Source organism: Neophocaena asiaeorientalis, unplaced genomic scaffold (assembly GCF_003031525.2).
Source record: "Neophocaena asiaeorientalis asiaeorientalis breed wild unplaced genomic scaffold, Neophocaena_asiaeorientalis_V1.1 scaffold369, whole genome shotgun sequence".
Classification (NCBI taxonomy): Eukaryota; Metazoa; Chordata; class Mammalia; order Artiodactyla; family Phocoenidae; genus Neophocaena; species Neophocaena asiaeorientalis.
In genome coordinates, this window is record NW_020175321.1 from 2,316,791 (window position 1) to 2,333,409 (window position 16,619).

The 16,619-nt window shown below is 39.1% G+C and overlaps 1 protein-coding gene across 4 annotated transcripts in view; it reads left to right on the forward strand.

Moving 5' to 3' along the window:
• The window catches only part of TSNAX (translin associated factor X), a 53,060-nt gene that overhangs the window by 6,157 nt on the left and 30,284 nt on the right, over positions 1 to 16,619 (forward strand). For all 4 annotated transcript variants that reach the window (XM_024765589.1, XM_024765588.1, XM_024765586.1 and 1 more), the window contains exon 4: positions 1,876 to 2,006. In XM_024765589.1, the coding sequence (XP_024621357.1) occupies positions 1,876 to 2,006 (131 nt within the window). The remainder of the gene's footprint in view (positions 1 to 1,875; positions 2,007 to 16,619) is intronic.

Sequence of the window (16,619 nt, forward strand, 5' to 3'; positions counted from 1 at the left end):
GTTCAAATCTCTTGATGATAATTGTGGATTTGTCTATTTCTTTTTGCCCTTTTATTAGTTTTTGCTTGATGTATTTAAGCTCTTTTATTTGATGCATTAATATTTAGGATTGTTCTGTTCACTTGATGAATTGACCCTTTATTTTTATGATAGTATCCCTGGAAATATTCTTTGTTTTGAATTCTACTTTGTTAATACAGCTACTCTAGTTTTCTTTTGATTAGTGTTAACAGGGTATATCTTTATTTGTCCTTTTGCTTTTAATCTATTTGTGTCTATATTTAAAGAGGATTTCTTGTCTTTCTTGCTTTTTTATCCATTTATCCATTTTATCCAGTCTCTGCCTTTTATGGAGGTGTTTAGACCGTTTACATTTAATGTGATTATTGATATGGTAGGAATTAAATTTGTGATCCATTTTCCACTTTTTTGCCTTATTTTGGGTTGAATATATATTTTTCAAATTGGGGTATCATTGCTTTACAATGTTGTGAAGACTATTTTTTATAATTCCATTTTACCTTATTTGTTGGCTTATTAGCTGTACCTTTTTGTTTTATTTTTATAGTGGTTGTTTTATGGTTTATAATATATGACTTGTCACAGTCTGCTGTCCTTACTTTGCACAATACTGGGTTAATTGAAACTTGTGCATCTCAGAATCATGTCTGTCCTTTGCGTGGTTCTGTGGTAACATTTACTTTGCAAATTGAGGTCATAATATTGATACGCACACTTTTCAGTTAATGTGATACTGTACAAGGTAAGGACAGCTTGCATATCACTTTGCCTATAGTATATGAACCCTATAATAGTATACTTCCTTTTCCATTTCACCTCTACAGGCTTGGCCTTTGTGCTACTTTGAAATATATGCTACTTCTATATTATTTATAATCCCCATAATACATTATTATTTTTACTTAAACAATATGATTTTTTAAAAATTAAAAAATTATATTTTTATATATATCTCCCATTTCTGGTGTCCTTTATTCCTTTATGTACAGATCCAGATTTTCATCTGGTATCATTTTCCTTTTGCCTAGAGAACTTCCTTTAATACTTTTTGTAGTGTCAGTCTGCCAGTGATGAATCAACTATTTCTGGTCTTGTGTGAGCTCTGTATATCGTTTTGCGTGCTCACTTAGGGTGGTTCATTTTTCAGCCTTGGGTAGTTTCCTCACAAGTCTGCACTGATCAGAGTTCAGCTGAAGACTTGAGTGGGTCCCCTGTGTAGATCTCTAAAAACTCTGTGTGTAGTTTTCTCCTTTGTTACTCTGCCATGCAAGTTTTAGCCATCTTTACCAACCTGAACTCCCACTTCCTCCCCCTCTGCTCAGGGAGACTCCCAGGGTCCACCAAAGTTTCTCATCCCTGCACTGTCACTGCACTGCAGGCAGTTAGATGGGACAGTCATAATAAGGCACATGTCCTTTTCTTCACTCTTCTCTCAGGGATCAGTGTCCCATGCTGCCTGTTGCCCAACGTCTGAAAACCATTTTTTTTGTATATATGTATTTCTCTTTAGTTGTTTAGTTTTATGGTGGGATGATAAATCCTGTCCATGTTACTCCATCCTGACTAAAAGTAGACGTCTCCAGATGTCATATTTTTATGAACATAATTTTTCTTGTAGTTATGGTCATATTACAAGTACAACTTTTTATACTTCTCTTTTCACTTAATATTATAGCATTTTTCCATGTTTTTAACCTTGTTTTAGTAAACTATAGTTGTAGTTTTGAGTTAGAAGTTTCCGGATACATAGGATATTTATTTAGCCCTATGTTAATTGATATGGAAATTATTTCAGCTTTTCACTATCAAAACAGCTGACTGATGTTTTAAAAGTTCCCAATATCTTGATTACAGTGCTCCTTATATGGAAGAAATACTGACTGAAGCAGAAATTAAATTGGATGGTGTCAGACAAAAGATATTGCAGGTAGCCCAGGAGCTCTCAGGAGAAGACATGCATCAGTTCCACAGAGCCATTACTACAGGTGAGTCTAGGTTCATTGTAGTGGTAACATTAAAAAAAAAAAAAAAAAGTTCGTTACATGATTTATGTGCATTGCCTGAATTTTAATTGATGCTTGGTGAAATGTTACTGGCTTTAAAAAATTAGAACTTCTGAATAGTAATGTAAAGGTAATCTAAAAATGCTTAATGGGCTTTATTTTTCTGTGTAGTGACAGTCATTGATAGATTTTAATAAAGTAATTGAGGACACAGACTTAATAGATGAGCTTTATTCTTGAGTGAGTAGGGTGTATTCAGACAGGGCATAACTCATTTCCCACTATGGGTATATCTCACTTGTGGCTCTAAGTTTCAGTCATAGTAAGTTTATGAAAGAGAATGTATCACTTAGCCAGGTGGACCAGAACATCTCATAGTGTGACTCCATACTGGGAAGTTTAGGGTAGTACTGGGTTTGTTTTTTTTTTTGCGGTATGCAGGCCCGGCAGGCCCGTCACTGTTGTGGCCTCTCCCGTTGCGGAGCACAGGCTCTGGACGCGCAGGCTCAGCGGCCATGGCTCACGGGCCCAGCCGCTCCGCAGCACGTGGGATCTTCCCGTGTCGGGGCACGAACCCGTGTCCCCTGCATCGGCAGGCGGACTCTCAACCACTGCGCCACCAGGGAAGCCCAGTACTGGGTTTTATATATTCATTTAAAATGTTTCATGGAGTACTGGATCTTGGTGATTATCACCATTTGGAAATTAGTTGGCACAAATGTTTAAGGTACTTGATCTGATCCTCTTCATCCTTTTCTTATTGTGAGTTCACTGTGAGGAGAGATAATGTATAATTCAGACATACCCTGAAATTTGTAGAAAGACAAAATCAAAGGTTGATGCATATTTATAGAAGTAAATGGAAGTTCTGTATTCCTTTCTATCAAATAGCTGATTCCACTGAGCTCAGGTAAGTTCAGTAGTAGGAAATGAGTTCATTTGGTACCTGGTCAATATATGTTCAGTTTTAGTCTGGTTATCATTTCAGCACTTGTTTTTCAGAAATGTCGACCTGTGGTTGTTGAAACGTGTTGATATTAGTAAGAGAAGGTGCCTGCGTGTATCGGTTAAAACTGGAGGCGTGTTATTATAAGCTAAAGTGATAAAACACATTTCCATGAGGAGTCATTATAGTATATTCTGAAAGGGGGTACATTCCCATCCTCATCATTTATTATTTACTATCAGGGATTTATTTGATTTTCAAAATAATAGCACATATAATAAAAGAGATTTCATGAATTCAGTTTATGTTGCCACATGCAAGCACAGCCTTGCATGTGACAGATTTGGCAGGGTTGGGAGAGAAGATCAGAGATAATGGGAGAAAGAAGGGTGAAGTGAAAGCTGAAACAAGCCTCTAGAAGAAAACATACGAGAGTATCTTCATGACCTTGTGGTAGGAAAGATTTTTTTTTAATGACACAAAAAAGCACTAACTGCTAAAGGAAAATCGGATCAACAACTACTGAAGCCCGTGTGCCTAGAGCCCGTGCACCGCAACAAGAGAAGCCACCGCAGTGAGAAGCCCACGCACCGCAACAAAGAGTAGCCCCCACTTGCCACAACTAGAGAAAGCCCACGTGCAGCAATGAAGACCCAATGCAGCCAAAAATAAATAAATTTATTATTTAAAAAAAGGACCATAAAAGGTGAATAGGGGCCTTAAAAATGTGAATATTCAGGTGACTGAATATTCACTAAACGGTGTTCAGCATCATTATTCACTAGAGTAATGTAAAGTGAAACCACAGTGAGATACCATTCACTCACCAGCGTGACTAAATCATAAATACTGCCTGTACCATTTAAAAAAACTTTGGCGGCAGTATCTAGCTGGGAACTTGTCTACTCTATGATTTCTTCTGGGTATATACCCAAGAGGAGTGAGGCTTATGTCACCAAAAGACATGTGCAAGAAACCTCATAACAGCTGTAATCATAATATCCTAAAAGTAAAAGATGACCCAAATGTCTATCAACAGGAAAATGGGTACATTGTGGTGTAGTTGTACAATGTAGTACTACGTAGCAAGTAACCGTATGCGACGGCGAATGTGAATTTGACATTGTGTTGGGCAAAATAAGCAGACACAAAGGAGTATCTAACTGTATACTTCCATTTGTGTGACGTTCAAAAAGCACAGTTAATCTAGGGACACTGTAGATTTGCTTTATTTGGCCCAGTCATTTATGTTGTAGGTCCTTCATGGATCAAGGAGTAAAGTATAAGGAAAAGCTTTAAATAAGAGCAAGGACCATATGGATGATGACACTAAAAGAAACCTAGGAAGTCATACTTGGCTTTTAGAACAAAACAGAAATGGAGAAGAAGAGGCAAAGGGGACATTTCATTGAGTCAGTAGAGTGTTTCTTAAATCAGGCAGGAAGCACTACATTCTTGGAAAAAGTTTAGATAGGACGTTAGTAAACTGGGAGCAGTCTTTCTTCAGATATTCCCAGTTCACTATCATTGAGGATTGCTGTAAGCACCATATTCTGTTTAAGGCCTTTGTTTATGATTTGTAAGTTTTCTTTGAGATTACCTACCCATGAATTAAAAATTTAAGGATTCTCTGTGTCTCACTTTTCTGTAGGAAGTCTGTAAAATTAAGTGAGGTTCTTTAAATTGAAACAATAAAGTTTTTTTTTCTTAAAGTTAAGGAATAAAGCAGTCAAAGAGGTGTCTGGGACTTAAAAATTTGCTGACAGATATTTTATTTGATAAAATACGGTTATTTATAATTAGAGTAGCATTAACAATGTGACGCTTATGAATAGCTTGCTGCTTGTAATTGTTAAATGCTTGTTTTGGTGTTACTCCAAATAGTTGTTCTTTTGACTTGAAGATAAAACAATTCTGGCATTGAACTAAAGGAGTTCTGTGCTTTTCCTCATTAAGAACAGTGCCAATGGCACGCAGAGCGTGTCCCTAAGGGATACTTGTGTGAGCTCAAACATTGAGTGTCCTACTAATAATTGAACAACAACAAAAAGCTAGGTCTGTTTTCTACACATTTCTTATCAGAGTGGGTTACAGATTGTCCCAAGGGATGGTTAAACAAATGACAGATAATTAGTTACTTGAAATAAGTCACTTAAAACTTTTTCTCGTGCCCTGTCATGTTTTTGGTTGTTTTTTTTTTTTTTCTCGTTGAAAAATGAACAGTTGGGGGAAATGTCCTCCATCTCAAAGAAAAAAATATTTCTTTTTTTGGTTTAGTTTATATCACTGTGATAATACTAAAAATTGTCATTTAATTTTGAGACATTCAGCTGCACAAAACTCAGTTCAGGCCCTAACTAATATTTTAATTCTCTCATCCGAGAATGTGAATGATGGGTTAAGTGAGTGTTTTAGGCCAGTTACAGATATTTTTTTAAAGCCATTGTTCTTTATATATTAAATATTTATATTTATATAACCTTTGCAGTATCCCTAAATCATAAATATTATTTTTACCACTTCATAAGTGGGGAAATTGAGACTCACAGGAGTTAAGCAACTTGTCCAAGGTCATAAGCTAGTAAGTGGTCCCATTGCTTTCTTATTATATGGATTTAATTTACCTGTAGACTTCAGAACCTAACCCCGAGTAAAGGCTTTATCTTGCTTAAATTTCTCTTTGCTTAAATATGAAGGTTTTTCTTAAAAACCCAGCACACATAGCTCTTGTGTTGCTCTTTTTATTTTTCCATAGCACTTAACACGTTTTGACTTACTCTGTAATCGCCATATTTATTATGTTTCTTTCTTTATTATTTCTCTCTCCTCTACTAAAATGTGGACTCGACAAGTCTCTACAAAAGTTTTTTACTATTAACTGATGTATCCCAGATACTTAATAGCTGTTTGATAAATGTTGACAGAATGAAGAGCAGAAGTATTTTAAAAGGGCTTTTTTTGTTGTTCAGTCAAATCTTTTATTTGATGATTTGCTTTTGCGAATTTTTGTTTGACTATTTTTTGTTCCTTCCAAAAGGAAGCATGTTTCCAGGGACTGTTACTTAGACATAAGTGCAGAAATAGGATCAATGTTAATATTTAGGGGCGTTCTAAAGCTCATTATATCAGTACAGAGAAATTTGATATCATTTCAGCATAGTAGCAAAATTGAGAAGGCTCACTGAAAAAATGAACTAGGACATGAAGATCTGTAAGCCTTTGGAATTTAGTGAGGGGAGAGAGATAGCTAAACACTGAATTTTTCTGTTTGTAAGTGAGATTAGGTCGTCAGCAGAGATGTTAGTTCAGGTAGAGCTAAGTACTGGAACAAATGAATAAACCTGTGACATTTTGGTGGCTTAACAAAATAGAAATCGTTTCTTTCTCATTTAAAGTCCCGGCTTTGTGATGGTGTCTTGAGTGTGCTCTTCGCACTTAGTCGTTCAGAGCCCCAGGATCTTGGGGCTCTGCTACTATCAGTACGTGGTTTCCAAGATCAGTCAGGACATCAGCATACAACTGGTAGGTTGTGGAAGAGAGGAGTGCAGGGTCATGCCTGAGGTTTTTATGGGCCAGCCCTCCACGTGGCATCGACCACTTCTGTCCACATTTTATTGGCCAGTCCACACCTGATTTCAAGGGAGAATGGGGAATATGGTCTCTGTGCCAAAGACAATGAAATATGTTTGATGAATAGTTAATTTTTCTCTGCCCACTACAGTAGTTCGGTGTCCATTTGGTTTAGTGGGAAATCCAGGCATATGCGTGTTGATGGATGTAAATTTTTTTCTGAATGTATTTTTTTTTTTTTTTTTTTTTTTTTTTTTGCGGTGCGCGGGCCTCTTACTGTTGTAGCCTCTCTTGCTGCGGAGCACAGGCTCCGGACGCGCAGGCTCAGTGGCCACAGCTCACGGGTCCAGCCAATACGCGGCATGTGGGATCTTCCTGGACCGGGGCACGAACCCGTGTCCCTTGCATCGGCAGGCGGACTCTCAACCACTGCGCCACCAGGGAAGCCCCTAAAAAAGTTTTAAATACTATCGAACAAAAATTAATGCCCATCATTCTTATTTTAATAATTCCCACCTCAGTTTAATTCAGTAGTTACAGAGGGCCCTTGTACCAGACACTGACATTATTTTATATAAGTCCTACAATGTAGGTAGATGTTTGTACTTTACAAACGAGGAAATTGAAGTGCAGTAACTTAATAGACTTCCTGGTTTGGCCAGCTGGTTGAGTGCAGATGTTATTTGCTAAGGGAGGAAATGGAAGACAGAATGGGTTTTGGATGTGATTGGTATGGCATCCAAGCAGCTTCCTAATAGCAATTGAATATATTGGTTTCGAGAACTCAGGGTACGGTTGTAGCCTTGAAGGCTTCAGCTTATAAGCCAGAGTTGAAGCTATAGACATGGATAAAATGGTCTGGAGAGAGTGTAGAGTAAGAAGAAAGCCGAAGACTGGGTCCTCCGGAACTAAACCAAAGGGAATAGAATGGAATCTTTGATGGAATAGGATCCCTGAGGAATCAGGAGAGGGTGGGTTCTGTAGCATAGGTAAATTGAAAAAAGCCTTGTATGCGATGAAGGCCACCGCTTTGGAGATTGGCATTTCAGGAGGGGTGTAGAGGCCGGCAGGGGCGGACATTCTCGGTCAGAAACCTCTGTCTTCCAGTCACGTGCTGAGAACGGGCAGGAGGTGGAACAGTAGTTTGGAATTCATGGGGGCCTGGAGATACAAGAATGACTCAAAGGGATTGGGGGTGGGAACTTAACCAGCAACATTTAATAGTTATTACTAATGATTTTAGAAAGTTTACCTGATCGATAAATGTGATTGGAATGAATGAGGTAGGAAGTTAGATTCATTCCTGGCTAGCATTTTGCTAGTTAGTTGTAGCACGATAACAGTGGGAGAAGTCGGGCAAGATATTCAGCTTGACACTCTTATGACCATTTTGGTTGTTAAAACATACTTTTGTGTCTGTTGATAAGTAGTATGTTATTAACTGTGATTAGTCAAATTAATTAATAATACAGATTTCAGCATATCTGATTTATCTCAAAAGCCAAACATACACTGTGATTCCAAGATGCTATATTAGTTTGCTAGAACTGCCACAGACTGGGTGGCTTAAGCAACAGAAGTTTATTTTCTCCCAGTTCTGGAGGCTCGAGGTCCGAGATCAAGGTGTCGGCAGCGTTGGTTTTTCTGAGGCCTCTCTCTCTAGCCTAAAGGTGGCCGCCCCTGGTGTCTGGGGTGTCCTAATCTCTTCTTATCCAGACACCAGTCAGGTTGGATTAAGGCCCACCCTAATGTTCTTGTTTTAACTCAATCACCTTTAGAGGCCCTATCTCCAAATATAGTCACATTCTGAGGTACTAGGAGTTAGGGCTCCAACATACGGCTTTTAGGAGGGCGTAATTCAGCCCGTGACACATACTTTTTGGTTTGTGCACTGCAGCTAGGGGACAGGCTGCAGATAATGCATTATTTTGGGTGGGGAGACTGGGGAGTTGCTTTTTTTGTTTTTTAACGTCTTTATTGGAGTATAATTGCTTTGCAATGGTGTGTTAGTTGCTACTTTATAACAAAGTGAATCAGTTATACATATACGTATGTCCCCGTATCTCTTCCCTCTTGCGTCTCCCTCCCTCCCCCCCTCCCTATCCCACTCCTCCAGGCGGTCACAAAGCACCGAGCTGATCTCCCTGTGCTATGCGGCTGCTTCCCACTAGCTATCTGTTTTACATTTGGTAGTGTATATATGTCCATGCCACTCTCTCACTTTGTCCAAGCTTACCCTTCCCCCTCCCCGTGTCCTCAAGTCCATTCTGTAGTAGGTCTGTGTCTTTACTCCTGTCTTGCCCCTAGGTTCTTCATGACCTTTTTTTTTTTCTTAGATTCCATATACATGTGTTAGCATGCGGTATTTTTCTCTTTCTGACTTCACTCTGTATGACAGACTCTAGGTCCATCCTGGGGAGTTGCTTTAAGTCAAGTCCAGGAGTGGAGTGGGGTGGGTTTGTGTGGTGCAGCTGAGCTGGGCTCCCAAATAAGTGCCCTGTGGGGAGAAGCAAACAGTATTTGGGAGGTCTCCTGGGACCAGGGACATAAACAAGTCTTTCACATGAGCACATTCCCTCAGGTTGCAGTTAACAGGCTTTGAGGTGGGTTCAGGGAGCTCTGCTTTGTTTGAGACACCCCCCTTGGAGGAGGGGGTAGCGACTGTCTCTGCACGTAGGAAAGAGGTCTGGGGAGGGCGCTCTGCCCTGGGTCTTACTGAACGACCAAAGGGCAGCACACACGCCCAACAAGTGACATCACGAACTTCCTTTTCTCTTCTCTTTCTACTCTCTTCATCCCACAGTGGTTAGAGGAGAGAGGATGATGAGAACAGAGATTTGTTGAACGGTGGGGAGAGTTGGAAGCTGAAATGGAGGCAGGCCTGTGAATCCCCACGTGGCAGGATCAGTCACCTAGTGACTGTCATTTTAATGGAAGAAGTCATGCGAAGTTTGATGATGTTCCCAGTATCAAATCATGGCTCAGTCAGGGGCATCGCTTAGCTGCGGAAAGACAAATCAAACGAAAAATACTTCCAACAACATCTAAAAATCAAGAAATGATTTGAGGATTACCAGAATGATTTGATGGATAATTTATGCTGTATCTTAAATCACTTGGGAAGCAGGTTTCATAATAAATGTAATTTGATATCATAAGGGAATAGAAGAATATATTTAAAATGCTAGATTTATGTTGATTTATGTAATAATTTATATTCCTGTTAAAATATTTTGAATATCACTCCAAGGGACAGGGGAGCTGCCGGTGCTGACCAGAATTGTTCCAGGGATGACTCTGTAGCGACTGAGATAGGAACAGTGTGGTCCTCTTCCCAGGATCCCAGAGTCGGCTCGGGGGGATTTAGAAGATCCCCAGGTGGCTATTAAGTTTTCTACTCATGCAGGTTTGCTTTTAACAGGTAAAATTTACTGAGTGAGGTGAAGCAGAAGAGACTTTGCTGCCGTACAGACCTGGGCTTCTGTGTTTGCTGTGATATATTCCTTAGATCTGTAACCTTGGAACATGCGGCCTCTTTCAGTTTCAGCTTTCTCAGCCTGTAACGCGGGAACAGTAACAGCTGCCTCGTGGACTGCTTTGAAAATTAAATGGAATATGTTCGTGGAAAGCATTTCTTAGTCTGGGACATAACTGTTAACAAAAGTTTGTTCTCTTCCCTCTGGAATTTAGCAGAATTAATCTGTAAGAGTATGCTAAGTTCTAAAATCTGTTTTCATGTTAGATAAAAACTCAGGACTACTGATTTGCCTAACATACACTCTTTGGTGCTAAAGTAAAAGCCTTGCTCAGACAAAGTCCAAATTAGACAAAATCCAAAGTAGTGGATTTGCATTTGTTTTACTATTGGTAGTATAATTGCACACACTTATTTTCTATGTACGAGTTATGTGTTTGAGGGTACAGTTTTTAGCAGTGTGGGCTGTGAATCAAACCTAGACATGATTATACTTTTACATTTCAGTGATCTGGTAAAGCTCACTTCTGCAGAAATTCAGGTGGTATTCTTACAAATAGTTATAAATGCAGTTTTAAAAATTGAGATATAATTTACATGTCATAAAATTAACCCTTTTAAATTGTACAGTTCTGTGGTTTCTAATATAACCACAAGGTTGTACTGCTGTCATCACTGGATAATTCCAGAATATTTTCATCACCCCAACCAGAAACCCCTTACCCATTAGCAGTCACTCCCCAGCTCCCTTCCCCCACCCCAAGGCAGCTACTAAGCTGCTTTCTGTCTCCATGGATTTGCCTGTTCTAGACATCTCGTAGAAACAGGAGTGTGCAATGAGCGGCCTATTGTGACTGGATTCTTTCACTTAGCATAATGTTTCAGGGTTCATCTGTGTCATAGCATCTGTCAGCACTTTACTCCTTTTTATGGCTGAATAATATTTTATTGTACATATGTACCATTTTGTTTATGCATTCGTCAGTTGATGGACATTTGGGTTGTTTCTACTTGGCTAAAAATAACACTGCTGTGAACATTCGTACAAGTCTGTGTGTGAACATACGCTTTCAGTTCAGTTCTCTTGGGTATATACCTAGGAGTGGAATTGCTGGGTCAAATGTCAGATGGTATTCTAAAACACTAGAAGCCTGGGAAGAAAGTTGAGACTTGTAGATCGAATTTATGATGAAACCTCTGTATGGTTTTCTATGGAGTTTTGGATGGGATATATACCACTTAAATATTATAAGAATAAGTAAAAATAATCAGAAGCCTTTAATTGGGTTTCCTTGTATATGTTCTAATAGAAGAAGAAGGAGAAAAATAACAAATTACATAAAACCAACCTACAAACTGTCTTACTGGCAGCTGATTTTGTAAATAATTCTAATTGGATTTCATCCAAGCAGAAGCAGAAGCAGAAGGGGAAGCCATTGTTTGATGGAATATGGCAGTAGATTGAAAATTTTCACCTTGGGGATTATTCACTGAAAATAGCGGATGTCCTTTTCATCAAGTTGAAACATAACTTGTTTAAACATCCTTTTACCTAGATGTGACCAAAAATGCTTTCGGTGTTTGGGGCCAGATGTCGTTGAACTTTCTCTATGGTATATACTGAAACCTAATTTCTGTGGAGTAGAAATGGCACCGTCATGTCTGGGGTAACTTAATCAAACACATCCCAAGGACAACTTAACTAATGACTTTAGATATACTGGAAAACGTAATATTTGACAGCCACGCCCCTTAATAGAGATTGATACAAACAGATGAATTTTGAGGGCTCTTGTTCCGCATCTTCTTTTTTCCCCTATAAAAAATAAAACAGATAACCATAAGACCTCTGATTCTGAGCTTCATCAGTTTGAACTCTAATCTTGTAAAAATATGCCTTTCTCAGTGGACTTAAATCCAAAGTACTATAAATAAAGGACAATTAGATAGTTCAGAACATTTGAATACCAAATTTTAGAATAGTTTTGGCAGAGCACCTAGAGTTTCGTAAAGCTAATGAGGAGGAACAGGGAGAGATTATTTTAAGCAATTTACTAAGCATTTGAATCTCTTCTGTATGTGAAGTGCTGTCTTTGGGAATGGAGGAAGGAGCAAAGTTGTAACAAAAGGATGATTCTTGCCTTCACAGTTCCAGGGTGCAACATCGGTGATCATACAGCTTTTATAATACAGAGGTTCTGAAACATTTAATTGTAGTATAAGCTTTATGTAGTGGGTTTGAAGAAATGAGTGCTGCCTTGATTGGAGTGTATCAAAACGTTTAAACTTTTTTTTACAGGTAGAAGAAGATTTGAGAGAGGGCAACATAGGCTAGGCACAGACTAGCACAGAATCACGAAAGAATACAGTATCAGAGACTAGAGAATAAGGTGAACGAAGCATGGAGAAAAGCTGACCTAGGGATTTAGTGGGAAAAAAAGTGAGAAAAAGTGAATATGTTTTATATAGAGTTGAATGTAAAGAAGCAGGCAAGGTGGGAAGGGCTTGAGCTTTTGAATTATGGAAATGTTTATTCACCACTCCTTATGTGACCTGGGTGAATTTCTGAATTTCTTAGAGCCCCAATTTGTTCATCCATAAAGGAAGGATAGTATAACCTTGGCTACGTAAGGTTATAATGAGCTTTAAAAAGATGGATGTAAAGTATCAGATACATTGTCTCACATATAATTGGTAGTACCTAAGTCAAGACTTAAGTACTACCAATATTTTATTTATATATTTTAAGAAATCTTGTTGGAGGCTGCTGAGTATATACCCCAAAGAATTGAAAGCAGGGACTCGAGCAGATATTTGCACACCCGTGTTCATAGCAGCATTAGTCACCATACCCAAAAAGTAGAAGCAACCCAGGTGTCCATCAGCAGATGAATGGATAAACCCAATGTGGTCTATTCATGCAGTGGAGTATTATTCAGCCTTATAAAGGAAGGGAATTCTGACACATGCTGCAACATGGATAAATGCTCAGTGAAATAAGCCAGTCACAAAGGGACAAATACCATATGGTTCCATTTATATGAGGTCCCCAGAGGAGTTCAATCCATAGAGACGAAGTAGAATGCTGGCTGTTAGAGGCTGAGGGGCAGGGAATGAGAAGTTATTTAATGGGAATAGAGATTCAGTTTTGTTTTTGTTTGTTTGTGTCTTTTGGGGCCACACCGCGCGGCTCGTGGGATCTTAGTTCCCTGACCAGGGATCGAACCTGTGCCCTCAGCAGTGAAAGCACGGAGTCCTAACCACTGGACCGCCAGGGAATTCCCGAGATTCAGTTTTGTAAGATAAAAAGAGTTCTGGAGATAGATGGTGGTTTTGGTTGCACAACAGTGTCAATGAACCTAACGCGACACATCTGTACACTTAAAAAATGGCTAACATGGTAAATTTTATGTTCTTTACCCTATTTGGTGAATTTAATATTTTTCATGTGCATTTATTCATGAGACTGCAAACATTTTAGCAACATGATTCAGGAGTGCTTTGTTGCAGAAGCAAATGGCATTCCTGTTTGCCATATAATTTAGTTTCACTAAGGTGGATTTTTTTGCCATTTCAATAGGAAGAATAGTTCATACCAATCTAAATCTGAAAAGTCCCACGGAGATCGTGGTGTCTAGTACTTTTGTAGTTGAGGCACAGTCCTGGAAGTTGGTTGTACTTAGTTGATTTTATTAACTACAAATCATTTTTTAAAATATATTCATTAAAATGATTTTCCATGTTTTGAATTGGCTCATGTAGATAAAACAATTCTACAACTAATGAATTCAGCCAGATATCTTTTTCCATTCACAAAGAAGTGATGATTTACCAATATGCTCTCCTGTAGTTAGCATCTTTGTTAAATAAAGTTCATTCAGAATCAGGAATAGTATTAAAAATACTATCTTGCTTTTTCACTGCTTCTCTTCTTTTTAAAAATTCTTTCTCTTCCATTGCTGAACTTTGAAACTTGAAATTATTTCTTTTTAATTATGCAGGGCATTTCAACTCTGTTGTCCCTGCCCTAAGGTGAGCTCCATTTCTCCCCTTGCACATCAAACACTCCTTAAAGGACTCTGTTAAGCAAAGGTACATCTACTCTGGGATACTTTTCTTTTTTCTTTCTTTTTTTTTTTACCGGTACGTGGGCCTCTCACTGTTGTGGCCTCTCCCATTGCGGAGCACAGGCTCCGGATGCGCAGGCTCAGCGGCCATGACTCACGGGCCCAGCCGCTCCGCGGCATGTGGGATCTTCCCGGACCGGGGCACGAACCCGTGTCCCCTGCATCGGCAGGCGGACTCTCAACCACTGCGCCACCAGGGAAGCCCTTTTTTTCTTTTTTTTAGTGTAGTTTTTAGCACTTGTTATAATTGGTGGACTTGTTTTTTGGTCTAGTTGCATTCTTCTTTCTTTCTTTTGATTACATTTAAAATTTTTTTAAAAATTATTTTTATTTTAATTATTTTATTTTATGTTATTTAATTTTAGTTTATCTTTTCCTTTTTTTCTCCCTTTTATTCTGAGCCATGTGGATAACAGGGATATTGGGATACTTTTCTTAAGCATTGTGAGATAGGTCCTGGAATTTAAGTCTTTCCTTGAACGCAATCAAATTCTTAGACATAGTTTTTCCCCAGTGATCTCTGTAAGCAGAATAGCACAGTATAACAGTACTCCCACTAGAATGGTTTAAACCAGCTTGCTTAGAGAGCTGAGGTGATAAGAATCCTTTTGATGTTGTTTTAAGTTGCAAGTTTTTCCTGTTTCCCACTGTCTTTATTTATAATCATAGTGTATATATTATGTTTTAATTTTTACTTATTTCTTTATTATATTTTGGGTTTTTTCCAAAACGGTCATTTTCCTATTTATTAAGTGTCCCTATGAAACATAATTTAAAATTACTAAATAGTTTTTCAAAAATGGATCTGCCTTATATAATTATGTTTTTGTGCCTGTTACATTAGGAACAAGGGATAAGCAGTGAACAAGGTAGTCATTATATTGCCCTCCTAGCAAGGGATAGAAATGGATGGTAGATAAGGAATTCTACATTAATTTTTTAATACTTTAAAATTTTTTATTTTATTTTATTTTATTTATTTATTTCGGCTGCACTGGGTCTTAGTTTCGGCACACGGGCTCTTAGTTTCGGCATGTGGGATCCAGTTCCCTGAACCTGGGCCCCCTGCATTGGGAGTGCAGTCTTAACCACTGGACCACCAGGGAAGTCCTGGAATTTTACATTATTTAAATGCAACTTTGACCTAAATGTCCATCGACAGATGAGTGGATGAAGAAGATGTGGCACATAATATACAATGGAATATTACTCGGCCATAAAAAGAAATGCAATTGAGTTATTCGTAGTGAGGTGGATGGACAGACTCTGTCTGTCATACAGAGTGAAGTAAGTCAGAAAAACAAATACCATATGCTAACGCATATATATGGAGTCTAAAAAAAAAACTGGTACTTATAAACCTAGTGGCAGGGCAGGAGTAAAGATGTAGACATAGAGAATGGACTTGAGGACACGGGGAGAGGGAAGGGTAAGCTGGGACGAAGTGAGAGAGTGGCATGGACATACATACACTACCAAATGTGAAATAGATAGCTAGTGGGAAGCAGCCGCATAGCACAGGGAGATCTGCTCAGTGCCTTGTGACCACCTAGAGGGGTGGGATAGGGAGGGTGGGAGGGAGACGCAAGAGAGGGGATATGGGGATATGTGTATGCATATGGCTGATTCACTTTGTTGTACAGCAGAAACTAACACAGTATTGTGAAGCAATTATACTCCAATAAAGATGTATTTAAAATAAATAAATACAACTTTGATTAGTGCCTCAAAGTAAAGGCACATGGTACTAGGAAAACATATAGTAAGGGCTTGACTTAGAATGGGGTGGTGTCAGTTTCTTCAAAGGTTCTGTTTGATGGAACGTGAAAGGATTAGTAGTAATTAATCAGGTGAAACAGGGAGGAGGGCATGGAGGGAAGGCTGAGGGCCAGCAAACGAAACCCCTTGAAATCAGAGAAGGCGCAGTGTGCGTGTGGAATGAAAAAGGGAAAGCACGGAGAGTCAAGGAGAGGAGACAGGTGTGTGCGTTGTATGCGCACTTAGGTTATGTGAGCACTCTGTCTCACCAGACATGCCGTCCACTGTTTGACGTCAGGGTTCTCCAGAGAAACCGAACCAACGGGAGTCATGGGGGTGGGGGAGGGAGTGGGACAGGTAGGAAGTAACTTATTTGAAGGAATTGGCTCACATGATTTGGGGGCTAGGAAGTATGAAATGTGTAGAGCAGGCCAGCAGGCTGGAATTTCATGGAAGAGTTGATGTTGCAGTCTTGAGTCTGAAGTCTGCAGGCTGGAGGCTCAGGCAGGGTGTCTTTGTGGCAGTTTTCCCAACCGGTGGCTTGGTTGGGAAGACTCATTCTTTGTTCTTAAGGTCTTCAGTTGATGGGATGAGTGTCTCTCCCTGCCCCACCCCATTATGGAGGGTCATCTGCTTTACTCTGAGTCTGTTGATTTAAGTGTTAATCACATCTAGAAAATACTTTCACAGCCACATTTAGACAGGTGTTTGACAGAACA